This window comes from Erythrolamprus reginae, chromosome 3, assembly GCF_031021105.1.
Source record: "Erythrolamprus reginae isolate rEryReg1 chromosome 3, rEryReg1.hap1, whole genome shotgun sequence".
NCBI classification, from domain to species: domain Eukaryota; kingdom Metazoa; phylum Chordata; class Lepidosauria; order Squamata; family Dipsadidae; genus Erythrolamprus; species Erythrolamprus reginae.
Genome location: NC_091952.1, coordinates 2473725 through 2493040, shown reverse-complemented (window position 1 = coordinate 2493040; position 19316 = coordinate 2473725). Strand labels below are relative to the sequence as shown.

At 44.0% G+C, this 19316-nt stretch overlaps 1 protein-coding gene across 1 annotated transcript in view; it reads right to left on the bottom strand.

Moving 5' to 3' along the window:
• Positions 1 to 833: 833 nt before the first annotated feature.
• LOC139163467 (BPI fold-containing family B member 3-like) overlaps positions 834 to 19316 on the bottom strand; it is a 58259-nt gene continuing 39776 nt past the window's right edge. Inside the window, exons 8-16 of the mRNA XM_070744265.1 lie at positions 13478 to 13569; positions 12369 to 12548; positions 11101 to 11157; positions 9262 to 9429; positions 8427 to 8494; positions 7187 to 7229; positions 5004 to 5067; positions 2462 to 2538; positions 834 to 857 (exon numbers count right to left, since the gene is read on the bottom strand). Coding sequence (XP_070600366.1) covers positions 834 to 857; positions 2462 to 2538; positions 5004 to 5067; positions 7187 to 7229; positions 8427 to 8494; positions 9262 to 9429; positions 11101 to 11157; positions 12369 to 12548; positions 13478 to 13569 — 773 coding nt within the window. The remainder of the gene's footprint in view (positions 858 to 2461; positions 2539 to 5003; positions 5068 to 7186; positions 7230 to 8426; positions 8495 to 9261; positions 9430 to 11100; positions 11158 to 12368; positions 12549 to 13477; positions 13570 to 19316) is intronic.

Here is a 19316-nt window from a genome sequence, read left to right as displayed (position 1 = left end):
TTGGAAACCTTTGTCTTTGAGTTTTAATTTGGGGGTAATTACCGACCGGCTGCCGTACAAGACAGAACACCTAGTCATACACAATTACATCATAGAAAAATAGAAACATAGAAGGTTGACAGCAGAAAAGGACCTCATGGTCCATCTAATCTGCTCTTATATTATTTCCTGTATTTTATCTTAGGATGGATCTATGTTTATCCCATGCATGTTTACATTCAGTTCCTGTGGATTGACCAACCACGTCTGCTGGGAGTTTGTTCCAAGCATCTACTACACTTACAGTAAAATCATATTTCCTCACGTGGCTTCTGATCTTTCCCCCAACTAACTTCGCCAACCTAACCTGAACTGTCGCGAATCAAGGACCCCCTGCGTTAAACCGAAAGGAGGGCAATCGATGAGGTAATCAATGAGCAGGAGGGTTGGACTAGATGACCCCCAGAAGTCCCTCCCGACTCTCTTTAACAGACGAAGGTGGAAAAAATGAATCAACCAGCCTCTTGCAGTCTTATCTATTGTTCTGATTTTTGTTTTATTTTCTTTCTTTGACATGCCACTTTTCCAGTTTAAAAAAAAAAGGATTAACTAGCTACAGTTTGCATTTTTTTTTCTTTTTCTGCCCCAGAATTAATCCCCAGTCGGAAGGTGAGAGGTGAGTAGCCTAGATACACAAGGATGCCTAATTTGCCCCTCCTATCCCCACCCCCACGAAAAAAAAGAGTTAAATTGGGTGTGGGAAATAAAATATATAAGAGCGGTGGGTTTTTTTTCCTCCTTTGTCTTGCTGTGACGTCCCTCTTGGTTGGTCAGGCTGAGGTCAGTTGATTGCTTCACAAACAGAACACGATCATGCCCTGTGCAAATATAAGAAGACGCAAAAAATGTTGGTGTGGATGTTCTCAGGAAGACTGCAGTGGTAGAATAGCAATAGCACTTAGACTTATATGCTGCTTCCTACACCCTCTTTACAGAATCAGCCTCTAGCCCCCAACAATCTGGGTCCTCATTTGACCCACGAAGGAAGGAAGGAAGGAAGGAAGGAAGGAAGGAAGTCCCCTCTAAGTGGTTTACAGGAAGGAAGGAAGGAAGGAAGGAAGGAAGGAAGGAAGGAAGGAAGGAAGGAAGGAAAGAATAGCAATAGCATTTAGACTTATCAACTGCTTGATAATGCTTTTCCAGCCCTCTCTAAGCAGTTTACAGAATCAGCCTCCTGCCCCAAACAATCTGGGTCCTCATTTGTCCCACCAAGGAAGGAAGGAAGGAAGGAAGGAAGGAAGGAAGGAAGGAAGGAAGGAAGGAAGGAAGGAAGGAATAGCATTTAGACTTATATACCTCTTCACAGTGCTTTTCCAGTCCCCTCTAAGTGGTTTACAAAGTCAGCCTTTTGCCCCCCAAAATCTGGGTCCTCATTTGACCCACTTTGGAAGGAAGGAAGGGAGGGAGGGAGGGACGAATAACAATAGCATTTAAACATCTAGTGCTTCATAGTACTTTTACAGCCCTTTCTAAACTGTTTACAGAATCAGCCTCTTGCCCCCAATAATCTGGGTCCTCATTTTACCCACCTTGGAAGGAAAGAAGGAAGGAAGGAATAGCAATAGCACCTATATACCGCTTCCTAGTGCTTTTACAGCCCTCTCAAAGCAGTTGACAGAGCCAGCATATTGCCCTCTTATTTATTTATTTATTTATTTATTTATTTATTTATTTATTTATTTATTTATTTAATTTTATTTAATTTTATTTTATTTAATTTTATTACTTACTTACTTACTTATTTATTTATTTACCTATCTATCTATCTATCTATCTATCTATCTATCTATCTATCTATCTATCTATCTATCTATCTATCTATTTTGTCCAATACACAATAATACACAATGAAGGTTATAGAGGATATAGGAGAGAAGAAATACGAGATATAGGAGAGACTATAGGAGAGGGGACGGAAGGCACGCTAGTGCGCTTATGTACGCCCCTTACTAACCTCTTTGTGGCAAGCCCTGAGATATTGAGATAACACTGCCATCTTGTCTCCCCTAGTCCTTCTTTTCATTAAACTAGCCAGACCCAGTTCCTGCAGCTGTTCTTCATATATTTTAGCCTCCCCCCTTCCCCCCAATCATAGTTGGTTACAAGAAATCTCTTCTATTCTTTCATTCATATGTTCTATTACTATATCTTCTTTTCTATTCTTTCTTAGATATATTTTACTATGAGTATCTCCTCTATAACCTTCATATGCATGTGTGTATATATATATACCCACTAAAACCCTCATTGTGTATTGGACAACATAAATAAATAAAATAATAAAATAAATAAAACCACCAGGCTCAGGCAGCACCGGAGGATCCCTACTTTGAAACCTGAGCTACAAATACCCTCTTTTAAGGCCACCAGTGCCCACCAGAATGAGTGCGTGGAAAGAAAACAGTTTTGCTGGTGGTCTTACCTGTATAACCTGAATCACAGGATACTGCACCCTAACATGCAGTATGGAAGGAAGCGGGATGCCGATATTCAGGCGGTCTGAAATGGCAAATGGAAAAAGACATTTGAACTGTCGACCTAAAACTTTCAGGGTTTTAATTTTCGTTGGCTTGTTTGGCCTTATCTCTGCAAACCCAGGCATTTAGCCCTAACTGCCTACTGAAATCGAACACATAAAGCCCTATAAAGCCCTACATGGCATCGGGATAGAATATCTATGGGACCACCTTCTGCCACACGAACCCCAGTGACCGGTCAGGTCCCACAGAGTCTGCCTTCTCCAGGTCCCATCAACTAGACAATGTCATTTGGCGGGGCCTAGGGGAAGAGCCTTCTATGTGGGAGCCCCGGCCCTCTGGAATCAGCTCCCCCCGGAGATTTGTACTGGCCCCACCGTCCTCGCCTTCCGTAAGAGTCTTAAGACCCATTTATGCCACCAGGCTTGGGGCTATTAGATTCTTGCCTCCTGGCCAATGAATGTGTTGAGAGAATGTTGAGCGGATAGAATAACTGTTTTTTTTATGTTTTGGGGGGATTTTCAGACTTTTAAATTTAATTAATTGTATCTAAGATATTGTATATTGTTCATCACATGTTGTAAGTGGCCCCAAGTCCTCGGAGAGGGGCAGCATAAAAGTCCAATTAATAAATAATAAATAAATGGCATAGGTAACTGTTGTGAGTGTCCATGTCCAGCTCAGCTGGTTACAGAATTCGAGGACCAGGAGATGGATGAGTACTGGCACCCCAGACCAGTGTTCTTGTCATCCACCAGAGACTGTACCACCCCCAGTTAGGGGACTTAGTGAGTCAAATGGGGAATCAGAGGGGAAGGCCCCCCTGTTAGATGCAAGAGTCGGGAGAATGTGGTCTAGACAGGAATATCTGAAAAGAAGGGGTCCTTGGCATTAATAGATCTATGGGACACTTGGCCACACCTTGTCAGTATATAAGGGCCTTCCTAAGGGAAAGGGGGCATAGCAGACAACATTCCTGCTAGAGAATCAGAGCTGAGAGGACTTTCTGAGTTCCAATCCTTTCCCTTCATGCCTGTGTGATGCTTTGCCCCTTTTGGCTGGACCGTAAGTTTGGGCCAGGCTGCCAGAAAAACTTCAAGGATTAAGATTTATAGCTCTGTAGCTCGCAGTCCGGGTTTTCTTACCTACAGCTCATTAGAGAGAAGCTGCCAACAAGAAATTGCTTATAAATAACCAGTGGATTGCGTGATTTGCTCTACCAATAGATTTTGCTTATGATCAGAATTGGAACAGCGTGTATGTGTGTCTCTTTATTTCTGACTTTTATCGGGCCCAGACGGAACAGTAGCATCCTCAACTTACAACCACAAAATCAAGCCCAACATTTGAACAGTCTTTATGTTGACCTCTTGGGAAACTCCCAGCAAGGCAGAAAGTAGGGGAGTCAAAGGGAGAACTAGCCTTGAATCCATGCATAGCCACCAGTGGCATCAACCTGACTCTCCATAAATTCCATGAAACCTTTTCTAGGCAGGTCAAAGCAACCTTGGGAGGTTCTTGTAATATAGGTAGACCACAATAAGACAAGTGACTTGCTTGAGCAGGAGACCCTGTAACGGTGATGGCGAACCTTTTTTCCCCTTGGGTGCTGAAAGAATGTGCATGCATGCTATCATGCATGTGTACCCACACCCATAATTCAATGCCTAGGGAGGGCAAAAACAGCTCCCTCTGCCCCACAGAGACTCTCTGGAGGCCTGTTTCCCAACTTCTGGTGGGCCCAGTAGCTTGTGTTTTGCCCTCTCCAGGTTCCAAACACTTTCCCCCCATCCCCCTGGAGGCTCTCTGGAAGCCAAAAACACCCTCCCAGAGCCTCTGTATGAGTCAAAAATCAGCTGGCCGGCACAAATATGCAAGTGGGAACTGAGCTAGGGCAATGGTTTGCATACCAACTGATATGGCTCTGCATGCCAGCTGTGCCACCTGTGCCATAGTTTTGCCATCACTGCCCTATAGCCATGATGGCAAACCTATGGCACATGTGTCCAAAATGGCACACGAAGCCATGTCACCCAGGTCTGGCAGCCTTGTCTGTTTGTCTTCCAGGTTTCTGGAGCGCATGTGCGCACAATGATCAGCTGTTCTTTGCATGCACAGCAGTGCCGAAAACTGGTGTGAGCTGATTGCCATGCAGTTGGGCTTTTCCACAGCGCAATCCTTTAACAAAAGCGGCAGAGCCAAAAATCTGCCTGCACACATGCACAGGTCAGCAGATCATTGCGTGTGCATGCATGATAGAACCTGGAAGTGTGACTTTTCCAGAGTGTGGCCCCAACAAGCGTGCATACGTGCATGTGTGATGTTTCTGCACAATCTTTTCGGCCCTTGGTGCCAAAAAGGTTCTCCATCACTGTCCTATACCATGTCAAACAAATGGACATCCAATATCTCCTTGAAAGCCTCCAGTGATGGACCAACAACAACCTCTGGAGGCAAGAATCAAATAGGAAGGCAAGGAAAACGTACCATTGATATGAGGCAAGTAGGTTTCTTTCAGGAGCAGTTTGATCCACTTCGCAAGACCAGAGACCTGAAAGGAAAGAAATAGAGTGACCTTCTGCAGACATTTACCAGCTCCTGACCAGGGGAATTCAGCCTGGAAGGTGTACCTGCACAAGGTAGAGCACTGCCACCTCCACCTTCCTGTCTATTTATTTATTAAATAGATTTATGTGACCACCCGGCTGCGAAGAACTTACTGTCAGAGTCAGAGAATGATAGGGACTTTGAGGACCCTCTCTTAGACGCGAGAGTGAGAAGAATGAGAGCCTGGCATGAATATCTCTCTAGAAGGGGGTCTAGACATTGATTTGATCTATGGGACATTTAGCTACACCCTGTCAATATATATAGGGCATGTTGATGGGAGAAGAGCTGTGACACGCAACATTCACTATGAAGACGGTGCCTAGAGAGACGGCTTCTGACTCCACGGATTTTGATTCTGGTTTTTATAGAAGCTGTTTAAGCCCTGAGCAGTGAGTGGAATGATAAATACCAGAGACACCTCATGAGGGAAGATTTATGCCTCTAGCTGGCAGGCATCCCAGAGTGTTATCTACATTCCGTAGGAGGGAACCCTGTCAGCCTGAAATGCTTTGAAATTCACTGATTTCTTGCTGGACTTTGTGTAAATAGTAATACTTTCATCTTGATCAATGATCCAGGTGTGTGTGGTTTTTTTTAAAAAATTGATTGATCCAGCCAAACAGAACCATATCCCACCGAAGCGTCCAGTTTGCAACCAAGTTCTGGAGAGAGTTCCAGAGCACAGTTGGATTCATCCAAAGACTGAGCTCGACTTTTCATCTGAATAAGAATGGGGCAGTTGAGCGTACAAAGGCAACGGTCGAAAAATGGGTTTAGGACATTTTGCCTCCGCCAGTTGGACGAAGCTCTTTCTTCCGCAGCAGCTGATCGGCCGCTGCCTTCTCCCCCTCGCCCAAAGGCCCCTAGCTCTTCGCCCCAGCCCTTTTGTCACAAAAATCCACATTCAGCCACAGCCTTTTGGCCACATGGGACACTTCACGGCCCTCCAATCAGAACGGTTGTTACAAAATGCTACTTTTGGAAGGAAAGAATGGGACAGTTTGCTCTTTCATACACAAACACACACATTGAATGATAGAGATGGAAGGGACCTCGGTGGCCATCTAGTCTGACCCCCCTTCTCATTCAGGAGACTTGCAGAATGATAGAGAGGGAAGGGACCTCAGTGGCCATCTAGTCTGACCCCCCTAATCATTCAGGAGACTTGCAGAATGATAGAGAGGGAAGGGACCTCAGTGGCCATCTAGTCTGACCCCCTTCTCATTCAGGAGACTTACAGAATGATAGAGAGGGAAGGGACCTCAGTGGCCATCTAGTCTGACCCCCCTTCTCATTTAGGAGACTTACAGAACGATAGAGAGGGAAGGGACCTCAGTGGCCATCTAGTCTGACCCAGAAGTACGGTTAGTCGCTGGGCACAGAGGGTGAGGCCATTAGAGATGATTCGCACAGTGCAGAAATGGCTTCATGACCAGAACAAGGAGGGGTACCGACAGAGCGTATACGCCCTTGTGTCTTGCTGGAGGAAGGCCATAGAACGGGATGGAGATTTGGTGGAAATATAGGGAGTGTAGAAGAAACATCATTCTTTCTTGTCTGTAAGTTTCATTGTTTTCAATAAATAATTGTTGAAGAAAAAAATGTGATGTATTACTTTCTGGGCAACCCTCATATGTGGATTATCAGCAGGACAATTGGTCAGAGTTGCTATCATTTGCTGAGGTTCTGTGTTTCCCCGAATATAAGACATGTCCTGATAATAAGGCCAACAGGGCTTTTCAGGACATAAGCCCCCTGCCCCAAATAAGCCCACACACTACTTTCTGGGGAAAGTGGGGGGACATGGCAGGAGCTGCTATTTTGGGGATGGGCCCTCTTTTTGCCGGGATAGCAAGAGATTGGACAACATGATGGATTTGTGGGTGTGGGGGCAAGGGCTTAAATGTTTAACTGGGTGGTGAAACCCAGAGGACCAGATTCGGGTTTCACCCAGATGTACCAACATGGCTCTGTTAAGAAATTGGAACTTTGAGGAATACTTTGCGTCTGATTCCAATTTAGTTTTGGATGCTATTTGGAATCCCGACCCAAGAACTTACTTCAATCGGTCCATGTTCTGAAGAAACCAGGACGAGGTCCAAACTGTGGAAAGAGACATTGGACAAAAGGGTTAAATAATTGAACTTCAGAAAAAAAACAATTGCTGCCAACCTGCCTTCCATTGATCACCTGCATACTGCATGAGTCAAAAAGAGGGCTGTGGAAATATTGACTGACCCCTCGCATCCTGGACATAAACTGTTTCAACTCCTACCCTCAAAACGTCGCTACAGAGCCCTGCACACCAAGATGACTAGACACAAGGACAGTTTTCCCACGAAAGCCATCACTCTGCTAAACAAATAATTCCCTCAATACTGTCAAACTATTTACTAAGTCTGCACCACTATTATTACTAGTTTTTTCTCATCGTTCCTATCACCTATTTCCTCCCACTTAGGACTGTATGACTGTAACTTTGTTGCTTGTATCCTTAAAATTTTCATTAATATTGATTGTTTCTTCATTGCTTATTTGATCCCTGTGACAATCATTGTGTTGTACTTCATGATTCTTGACAAATCTATATTTTCTTTTATGTACACTGAGAGCATATGGACTAATGACAAATTCCTTGTGTGTTAAATCACACTTGGCCAATAAAGAATTCTATTCTATTCTGTTCTGTTCTGTTCTATTCTATTCTATTCTATTCTACTCTACTCTACTCTACTCTACTCTACTCTACTCTACTCTACTCTACTCTACTCTATTCTATTCTATTCTATTCTATGAGCCGGGGTGGCGCAGCAGGTAGAGTGCTGTACTGCAGGCCACTGAAGCTGACTTGTAGATCTGAAGGTCAGCGGTTCAAATCTCAGCCTTCCATCCTTCCGAGGTGGGTAAAATGAGGACCCGGAGTGTGGGGGCAATAGCCTAGCTCTGTTCAAAAGTGCTATTGCTAACATGTTGTAAGCCGCCCTGAGTCGAAGGAGAAGGGCGGCATAAAAATTGAATGAATGAATGAATGAATGAATGAATAAATAAATATTCCATTCCATTCTATTCTGTACACTGAGAGCCTTTGCACCAAAGACAAATTCCTTGTGTGTCCAATCACACCTGGCCAATAAAATAACTCTATTCTAAATCTATTCTATTCTATAAGGAGAATTTCCTTGACCTTCCTGCTCATAGGAAGGGTGAGAATTCAGGGGCAAGCATTACTCAGGAAGCCATTCCTTCGATGTGTAAGGACTCACAGGTGTTGAACGGATGTGTGGAAAGAAAGTAGAATACCTGGTTATTATAGGGGAGAACCTCAGTTTGTTGTCGTGAGCTGTAGCAGAGAGCTCTAGGGCTAGGTTCTGCAAGCAGACAAACGGAGAAGAAAGTAAGTAGAGCTCTGGGGCTGCATTATAGAATACAATAAAATAGAATAACAGAGCTGGGAGGGAAATTGGCCTCCGTAAAGCAGTTGAAACCTGGCTTTTCCAGCAGGCCTGGGCCCTAAAGGCCTTATAAAATGGTATTAACCCTTCACCTGACTTTGATTCTCTCCCTCTGTTGATAGAAGCATAGAAACATAGAAGTCTGATGGCAGAAAAAGACCTCATGGTCCATCTAGTCTGCCCTTATACTATTTCCTGTATTTTATCTTAGGATGGATATATGTTTATCCCAGGCATGTTTCAATTCAGTTACTGTGGATTTGTCTACCACGTCTGCTGGAAGTTTGTTCCAAGGATCTACTACTCTTTCAGTCAAATAATATTTTCTCATGTGGCTTTTGATCTTTCCCCCAACTAACTTCAGATTGTGTCCCCTTGTTCTTGTGTTCACTTTCCTATTAAGAACACTTCCCTCCCGGACTTTATTTAACCCTCTGACATATTTAAATGATGCAGCCTACAACTGTGTTGGCCTTTTTGGCAGCCACATCACACGGCTGACTCACATTTAAATGGTCGTCCACTAGGACTCCAAGGTCCCTCTCACAGTTGCTACTGTGGAGCAATGTGCCATATCTACTGTCCCTGTGAGTTTTGTTTTTCTTGCTTAAATGCAGAGCCTGACTTTTTTTCACCCTTGAATTTCACTTTGTTAGCTGGAGACCCCTTGCTCCTATACTTACAGCCTTTAGAACAAAGAGGTTGTAGGGGGCTCCGGAATGACCCATGGACAAGATGGAGATCTGGACTGAAAGGTGAAGCATGATCAAGTTGGGCTGCAGAGTGACCCTCTTCGTTCCAACTAAAGTGATGCCAACTTTCAGGGAAGACATGACAGGACACTTCAGACACTGTATAAAAGAGAGACAGAAGCCAAGTTCAGGAGGTCTGGTGAGGTCTCCAACTGGCCTCGGACGGAAAGTTGTGGTTTTTCCTAGAGCAGTGATAATAATAATAATAATTAATAATAATTTATTAGACTTGTATGCCGCTCCTCTCTGAAGACTCGGGGAGTCTCACAACAGCAATAAAACAGTACAATACAAAGCTAATAGTTAAAACTATGACTAAAACCCCGCTATCTTAAAAAAACAATCAATGCTATACAATCACAACCACACATAACTCTTAATGGTCAGAGAAGGGGATACATTAATTTTCCCATGCCTGGTGACATAGATAGGTCTTCAAGATTCTTGCGGAAGACGAGGAGAGTGGGGGCAGTTCAAATCTCCGGGGGGGGGGAGTTGATTCCAGAGGGCCGGGGCCACCACAGAGAAGGCTCTTCCCCTAGGTCCTGCCAGATGAAATTGTTTAGTTGACGGGACCCAGAGAAGGCCCACTCTGTGGGACCTAATCAGCTGCTGTGATGGCGAACCTTTTTGGGTTTGTGTGCCGAAAGGGTGTTTTAGCACACGTGCACGTGCCCACAACCATTCCCTCCCCCACGCATGCATACCCCCTGCACTGTCCTCATGTGGGGGGATTGTGCGCATGCTCACAGGCCTTACGGAAGCCTGTGACGCTCAAACGGGAAAACCAGGAGTTCAGAAAAACCGACTTCCGATTTGCCCATTGTGCTACTTTTAACTGGAAGTCCATTTTTCTGAACTTCCTGGTTTGCCTGTTGGGCAATTTTTTGCACTCCGAGGGCTTCAGGAAGCTTCCCTGAAGCCTCTGGAGTCCGAAAATCAGCACAACGGGCAAACCGGAAGTCCATTTTGAGGAACTTCCGGTTTGCCCATTGGGTAGTTTTTCACACTCCGGGACTTCAGGGAAGCTTCTTTCAGGCCCCGCGAGGGTGAAACGGCCTTCCATAAGGATGGAAATCAGCTTGCTAGTGCATGCACGCACAGAGGAGCATCAATGCTAGTGAGTGTGGGGTTTACGCCCTATTTATATACAGTAGTTTGCTCTGCTAACATCGGGTGTGTGTTTATGTGTGTGCATGGTTTACCCTTTGATTACTCCTTGATTAAGGTATTGTTTTCTGCTTGGCTGTGTGTCTGCTGTTACTCCCTGATTATCTAGGTCTTAGTTTATGAAAACGATGTGTTCTGGTCTTTTTGTTGAGAGCCGAGTTGGCGCAGTGGTTAGAGTACAGTACTGCAGGCTATTTAAGCTGACAGCTTGCTGCACTTCAGCAGTTCAAATCTCACCAGCTCAAGGTTGACTCAGCCTTTTTTCCTTCCAAGGTGGGTCAAATGAAGACCCACATTGCTGGGGGCAAGAGGCTGACTCTGTAAACCACTTGGAGAGGGATGTAAAAGCACCGTGAAATGGTATATTGGCCTAAGTGCTATTGCTATTGTCTCATTTGAATGGTGGGTAAACATTGTTGTCTATATGTGTCTGTTGATGGTTGATCTGTCTGAGTACTTCCAGTAATTCATCGCTGTGTTTGAATTTGGCTTGGTCCAGGATAGTGCAATTGAGTTGTGAGATTCAAGAGTTTTCATTGTGTCTTCTGACTGCTACTTGGTGTTCTTGGATGCATTCGGCTAATCTGAAATGTCACTTACTTTTTGATGTGCAAAAAGACCGGTAATAACAGATGTCAGCTCAACGGCGCCAGAAAACTGTTGGGACAAAATGTCATTGTATTTGAAAGAGGCACTTTGCATTAAAACAAAACAAAACAAAGCAAAATCAAATGAAAATATGGGTTTGCTTTTCTCCCTAGATCTTCCTTTGCCCAGCGTAATATCTCAGGAGAGACCAGAGGTTTCATATTTGTGGACGACACAATGAAGACAACTTTTTTAAAAAATATGCAGAGGCAGAGGAATGGCCTGAAAATAAAACCATGAAAATGATTAGCAAAACAAACAAAGCTTTTCACTTGCAAAGCAAAAACCAAATACACAGTAAGAGAGAAACATGAGGACAAGGGATGGAAGGAACGCTGGTGCACTTATGCATGCCCCTTACTGACCTCTTAGGAGTCGGGAGAGGTCAACAGTGGATAGTCTAAGGGTAAAGGTTTGGGGTTAGGTGATGATACTACAGAGTCTGGTGGTGAGTTCCATGCATCAACTACGCTGTTACTAAAGTCATATTTCCTGCAGTCGAGTTTGGTGCTGTTTACTTTAAGTTTGTGTCATTTGTGTGCTCATGTGTTGCTGTGGTTGAAGCTGAAGTAGTCATTGACAGGAAGAACATTGTAGCAGATGATTTTATGGGCTATGCTTAGGTCGTGTTGAAGGCGACGTAGTTCCAAGCTTTCTAAACCTAGGATTTTAAGTCTAATTTAAGGTGAGCAGACGTCCCGCTTTTGGTGGGACAGTCCTGGTTTTGAGCAATTTGACCTACGTCCTGCAGTGTTTTTAAAAAGTCCCGATTTTTTGGAGATTGTGTTGGAGCGGGAAGGACCAGCTCTTCATCCTTTGATGCTGGGCGATGACATGGCTTGAAGGGATCACCAGGCAAGCAGCTCAGCCCGAAATCGATTGATGGAAATTGGGTAGGGGGAGGGAGAAAAAAAATGAAACGGTGCCCCAAAACTTTGGCGCAATCAGCTACGGGTTGCTTTGCGCAACAGGAGAGAGAGCAAGAGCGAGAGCAAGAGAGAGAGAGAGAGAGAGAGATCAACGAGTTGGAGAAGAGACCCTCTCCGGCATTGGGAGGGAAAGAGTAGGGAAACTAAACGAAACAAAACAAAACCAAACCAAACCAAACTAAACCAACTAAACTAAACTAAAAACTAAACCTCCTTGAGTCCTTTTAGCTGACTTGTCCGGAGCCCCAAACCAATTTCCCTTCCATCTCCCTACTCGCCACCCCTACTCACCACTTCTTTGGTGGAGATCAACTCTTGGTTTGGGATCTGAAGGAGGACTCCCAAGATCATGTTTAAGCTGTCTTGCGTGAGACCAAGGCTCATGCTTCTTTCGTCCTTCAGTGATGGCAGTGGGATCGGAGATGGGTTGAAAGGAATGGTCAGGATGTGATTCTGGGTCCGAAGAATCATCTGCAAAGAGAAAAGAGAATATGGCTGAAGGGAGTCATGGCAAATGAAGCTCTCTACTGATATAGTGATGGTGTGTCATAGAAACATAGATTGTGTATAGAGCGCTGGTGAGAGCACATCTGGAATACTGTGCTCAGTTCTGGAGAGCTCACCTACAAAAAGATATCGATAAAATTGAGCGGGTCCAAAGATGGGCTACAAGAATGGTGGAAGGTCTTAAGCATAAAACGTATCAGGAAAGACTTCATGAACTTGATCTGTATAGTCTGGAGGACAGAAGGGGAAGGGGGGGACATGATCAAAAGTTTTGAAGTTGTCAAGTTTGAAGACTCCTGGGTTAGGGGTTAAGAGTGTAAAGGTCTTCAAACTTGGCAAGTTTAAGACTTGTGGACTCCCATTCCTGAGCTAGCTTGACTTCTGGGAGTTGAAGTCCACAAGTCTTAAACTTGCCAAGTTTGAAGTTTATAAAAAGTGTACATAGTTGTAAAAAGTATTCTGCTACACTGGAATTTTATTAAATAATACGTTACTATACCATTTGATTCAGAATACTTTTTTCCTTGTTTCCACCTCTAAAATCTAGGTGCGTCTTATACTCTGACAAATACCCCGACAGTATCTTGTCTTGGCCAAAAATGAAATCTGCTTCTTTTTTTTTGCAAGCCTCATCTCCAGTTTGACATCTCAGTGGCTCGGAGAACGTTCTGGGACCTTACCGTATTTTGGTGGGCTCAAATAACCGAGATGTTACATCCCCTTGATTTAAGCCATTTCCGAGGCACTGGGCCAAGCAGTGTTTGCAAAAAAGATTTCAAAGGGTTTGGGATTGGTTGGAGAGAGTAGGATTTCACATGGATTGGAGTTGTCTCAGTGAGCTGATCAGGGGAAGCTTGCTACAATTGGCCTTCCCACCTCGCCCTCCTGCTTACGCGCATTTCGAAGATGAAGTAAGCCGGGTGGATTGACGGTTTGCTGGCCAGTTGATAGTGGATGGAAGCCGCAGGGCCCATGTGATAATACGCTGCAAGGTAAACACAGATGGGCCATTAAGAATCCAGATGTGAAAGGACAAAAGGTTTATACGATCTGAAGAGGAACAAGAGAACTTACTATCTAAACTTCCATTCTGCAACCTCATCAAAAATAAAGATTTAACAGTAGGATAGAAATTTCTATTTACAATGTTGAAACCTTGCACAAGTGACTCGCTAGATATCAACAATGGGATAAAACCTCAATTTTAGAAATCAATGACCACAAAAATGCCAGTACAGTGGTACCTCGAGATACGTGTTTAATTCGTTCCGGACCTGGGCTCTTAAGTCGAGCAGCTCTTATCTCGAACGACTTTTCCCCATAGGAATTAATGTAAATAATTTTAATTGGTTCCAGCCCTCAAAAAACTCACAAAGTTAGTCTAAATTATGCAGAAAGACATGTTTTTAATGAAGAAATGTACATGTACATATAAATGAATAATGAAGTTTCTTTCACTTAACTTGTAAACTTTCTTAAACTTTTAAATTTATATATGTTCAACTTCTCTGCCACCCAATCCTGTAGGACAGAGGTCCCCAACCCTTTTTGCACCAGGGACCGGCTTTAAGCGATCAAGAGAGGAATGGGTGAATGAATGGACGGAGGGTGGGAAGGAAGGAAGGAAAGAGGGAAGGGACAGGAACAGAGGAAGGAAGCAAGGAAACTTATGAAAGGGGAGAGTAAGAGAGGAATGAGTGAAGGGAGGGAGGGAGGGAAGAAGGTGGGAAGGAGAAAGAAAAGAAGAAATAGAGGAAGGGAAGGTAAAAGAGAGAAAGAAAAAGAGCAAGAAAGAAAGAAAGAAAGAAAGAAAGAAAGAAAGAAAGAAAGAAAGGGGGAAGGGACAGGAACAGAGGAAGGAAGCAAGGAAACTTATGAAAGGGGAGAGTAAGAGAGGAATGAGTGAAGGGAGGGAGGGAGGGAAGAAGGTGGGAAGGAGAAAGAAAAGAAGAAATAGAGGAAGGGAAGGTAAAAGAGAGAAAGAAAAAGAGCAAGAAAGAAAGCTGCAAGCACCCCCCCGAGCCCCCCAGGCCGGCTGCAACCTTTTAAAACATGCGCGCCGCTTCGCAGCTGTCTCCTGAAGCCGAACGCGGAAGTTAGCGTTTGGCTGCAGGAGACAGCTCCTTGGCGCTTGTATCTCGAATTTGGGCTTGTAAGTAGAACAAAAATATCTCTCCCCTCCCAGCTCTTATCTCGAGTTGCTCTTAAGTAGAGCAGCTCTTATGTTGGGGTTCCACTGTAATTGGACCAGATTACCTATGGGACCACCTTCTGCCGCATGAATCCCAGCAGCCGGTCAGGTCCCACAGAGTCGGCCTTCTCCCGGTCTCGTCAAATAGACAATGTCGCTTAGCAGGGCCTAGGGGAAGAGCCTTCTCCGTGGCGGCCCCGCCCTCCTTGCCTTTCGTAACAATTTGAAAACTCATGTATACCACCAGCCCTTATGCCGCCCTTCTCCTTAGACCAGTGTTTCCCAACCTTTTTTGAGCCGCGGCACATTATTCATATTTTCAAAATCCTGGGGAACATTGAAAGGGGGCGGGGGGGCGGGCTAAAGAAAAGTTTGGACAAAAAAACCCTCTCTCTTCCTCCCTTTCGCTCTATTTCTCCCTCTTTCTCTGTTTTCCTTCCTTCCCTTCTTTCTCTCTCTCCATCCGTCTTTCTTTCTTCCTCTCTTTTTTGCTCTCTTTCTCTCTCCCTCCTTCCCTTCCTCCGTCTTTCTCTCTCCCTTGCTCTCTCTCTCTGTCTCTCTTGCTATCTCTTTCTTGCTTTTTTCTCTCTCTCTTTCACTGTCTTGCTATATGTCTCTTTCTTTCTCTTTGCCTCTCTTGCTATCTCTCTTTCCTTCTCTCTCTTTCTCTGCCTCTCTTGCTGTCTCTCTTTCTTGCTCTGTCTCTCTTTCTCTGCCTCTCCTGCTATGTCTCTCTTTCTCTCTCTCTCTTTTTTTTTATTTTTTTTAATTTTTTTTATTAATTTTCATAAAAACAAACAAATACATACAAACAATAAACATAAAGTGGGGGTGTATTTCCCCCGCTTCTTATGAAAGTATACATTCAAATGTAGAAAAAGAATACATAATTTCGATGTAGATGTAGTATAACATAATTACCAAAAAATACCTTTAGTATAATCCTAATTACTATAATAAAATAATGTCAAACCATCAATCCAAACAATTAAGCTAATTTCAGCTATTATACATCAAAGATCTTAATATGTTGCTTATACTTGTACATACACTACTATATCATAATCATCAAAAAGTACTTTTGAACTAGTATTAATATTGTTATCACCTAGGTAAAAACAAACACAAAAAAACCCAACTAAAAATCAATCTATATGTCTTATTTTTTCTTATCTATCCATTTATAAACATTGTTCCATGTTTCATAAAATTTAGTATCCTCTTGATCGTTTAATCTTCTTGTCATCATATCCATTTCAGCGCAATCTAATATTTTGGCTATAACCTCTACTTCCTTGGGGATTTCCTCCCCTTTCCAATTTTGCGCATATATTATTCTAGCCGCGGTTAATATGTGTATAATTAAATTAAGAATTTCTTTCTTATAGGTCTGATTTGTAACACCTAGTAAGTAAAATTCCGGGGTATTATCTATATCTTGCTTTATTATTTCTTTTAATATTTTTTCAATCATCTTCCAATATGTTTTTGCTTTACCACATGTCCACCATTGATGATAATAAGTTCCTATATCCTTCTTACATTTCCAGCATATTGGGGATGTTTTGGGAAACATTTTTGCTATCCTATTTGGTGGGAGATGCCATCTATAAAACATTTTAATTTGATTTTCTTTTAATGAAACTGATTTAGTCATTTTCCAATTATTAATCCACACTTTCTCCCATGTATCTATATCTATTTCCTTACCAATATTTCTACACCATCTTATCATAGTATCTTTTAAAGTCAACTCTATATTTTTATGAGCGATAAGTAATTTATATATTTTCCCTATCGTTTTTGTTGAATTAGTGGTTATTAAAGTAGTTAAAGGATTCTTGCTTTTATTAAAAATGTAAAGAGTTTTATCCTTCTGATATCTAGATCGGATCTGGGCGTAGTGCCACCAGTCTATTATTATCCCTTCTTCTTGTAATTCAATTCTAGATTTAAGCTTCATCTGATCATTTAATAATTCTTTATATCTATGAGTTATTTTCTTGTCCTTTATAGACTTTGGATGTGTTATTGCTTCTAAAGGAGCTAGCCATTCTGGGATACTTAAAAAATGATTTTTCTTTATGTCTTTCCATACTTCTAATAAGTATTTCCTTAATGTATGCCTTTTAAAATATGAATGGTTTTTGTCCTTATCATACCATAAAAATGCATGCCATCCAAGCATTAAATCGTGTCCTTCTAGGTTAAGTGTTCTTTTGTTATCTAAGATTATCCAATCTCTGAGCCATGTTAATGCGGCGGCCTGATAGTATAGTTTCCAATTTGGAAGGCCAAATCCTCCTCTTTCTTTAATATCTTCTAAGCAATTCATTTTTATCCTTGCTTTTTTCCCTTGCCATATAAATTTTTTAACTCTGCCTCTCTTATATGTCTCTCTTTCTTTCTCTTTCTCTCTCTCTCTGCCTCTCTTGCTAAGTCTCTCTTTTTCTCTTGCTATGTCTCTCTTTCTTTTTCTCTCTCTCTGCCTCTCTTGCTATGTCTCTTTCTCTCTCTTTCTCTGCCTCTCTTGCTGTCTTTCTTTCTTGCTCTGTCTCTCTTTCTCTGCCTCTCTTGCTATGTCTCTCTTTCTCTCTCTCTCTGCCTCTCTTATATGTCTCTCTTTCTTTCTCTCTCTCTCTGCCTCTCTTGCTAAGTCTCTCTTTTTCTCTTGCTATGTCTCTCTTTCTTTTTCTCTCTCTCTGCCTCTCTTGCTATGTCTCTCTTTCTCTGCCTCTCTTGCTGTCTCTCTTTCTCTGCCTCTCTTGCTATGTCCCTCTTTCTCTCTCTCTCTCTTGCTATGTCTCTCTTTCTCTCTCTGCCTCTCTTGCTAAGTCTCTCTTTTTCTCTTGCTATGTCTCTCTTTCTTTTTCTCTCTCTCTGCCTCTCTTGCTATGTCTCTCTTTTTCTCTCTCTCTGCCTCTCTTGCTATGTCTCTCTTTCTCTCTCTCTTTCTCTGCCTCTCTTTCTTGCTATGTCTCTCTTTATCTCTCTCTCTGCCTCTCTTATATGTCTCTCTTTCTTTCTCTCTCTCTCTCTCTCAATTGACCGCCACGTCAGGGCTCCCGCTTGCAGTCAGCTGAGAGAGAGAGAGAGCGCTCCCTCTCGCCGCCCCCTGGAGCTCCCTCTCGCCGCCGCCATCTCCGTGCGACTGCCTGCGGCCGCTGCAGCCCCCCCTCCCACCGGGCCGCAAAGGACATTTGCCGCCGACGCCAGTGAAGCTTCAGCTGGGCGGGGCGCTGCCGGTACTTCCCTCCTGGGGCTCCCGCTCGCAGCTGTCCCCCGGCTTCTGCTCGATGCCGCGGTTTTCGGCGCTGTCCTGCTGTGCCCCAAAGAAGGAAGGTGGGAAAAAGGCGAGAAGAATGGAGCTCTCCTCCTTCCTGCCTTCCGTCTTTGGGGCCCAGCAGGACAGCGCCGAAAACCGTGGCATCGAGCAGGAGCCAGGGGACAGCTGCGAGCGGGAGCTCAGTGCAAGGAGCCGCTGACTGTGGGCCCCAATTTGCCCAGGGCCCGGTAGCGCGCTCCCTGTAGTACCCGTCTATCGGCGGCCCTGGCTTTGCGCCATGAAGAGAAAACGGCAGCAGGGAAAAGTCGGCCGTTTTCTCTTCATGGCGCAAAGCCACACAGTCCCGGACTCTCGGATTCCTCGCCCCAAGGCAGGAGGCGGTGGCGGAGAAGAGTGGGCGGATCGGGAGGGCAATGGGGCAGGACGGAGAAGCCAGGGGCGCGTTTGGCCGGAGGCACCGTGGGGAGCAGGGGCAGGGTGGTGCGGCAGTAGGAGTAAAGGGAGCCGCGGCTGCCCCTGCCTCCCCACGGTGCCTCCGGCCAAACGCGCCCCTGGCTTCTCCGCCCTGCCCCATTGCCTGCCCGATCCGCCCACTCTCCTCCGCCGCCTCTCGCCGCGGCACACCTGACAGTGTCTCGCGGCACACCACTGTGCCGCGGCACACCGGTTGGGAAACGCTGCCTTAGACGCAGGGCGGCTTACAACATGTTAGCAATAGCACTTTTTCACAGAGCCAGCCTATTGCCCCCACAATCCGGGTCCTCATTTGACCCACTTCGGAAGAATGGAAGGCTGAGTCAACCTTGAGCCGGTGGTGAGATTTGAACCGCTGACCTACAGATCTACAGTCAGCTTTCTGTGGCCTGCAGTACTGCATTCCACCTGCTGCGCCACCCTGGCATAAATAAATAAATAGACTCTCCACAATTGACCTCTCCAGGTTCCTAAGAGGTCAGTAAGGGGCGTACATAAGTGCACTAGCATGCCTTTCATCCCCTGTCATATATATATTTTCTTCCTTTCATATATCTTCTCCTCTATTTTTACATATTATCTTTATATATATTACTTCATGTCTATTCTTTTCCATATGTATTGTGTATTGGACAAATGAATGAATGAATGAATGAATGAATGAATGAATAAATAAATAAATAAATAAATAAATAAATAAATAAACTAACAAGTCTATAAAGGCTGAGAGATGATAGTCAACAAAGGGGTTGATTTGTGTCTGTTTTATATATGTACAGTT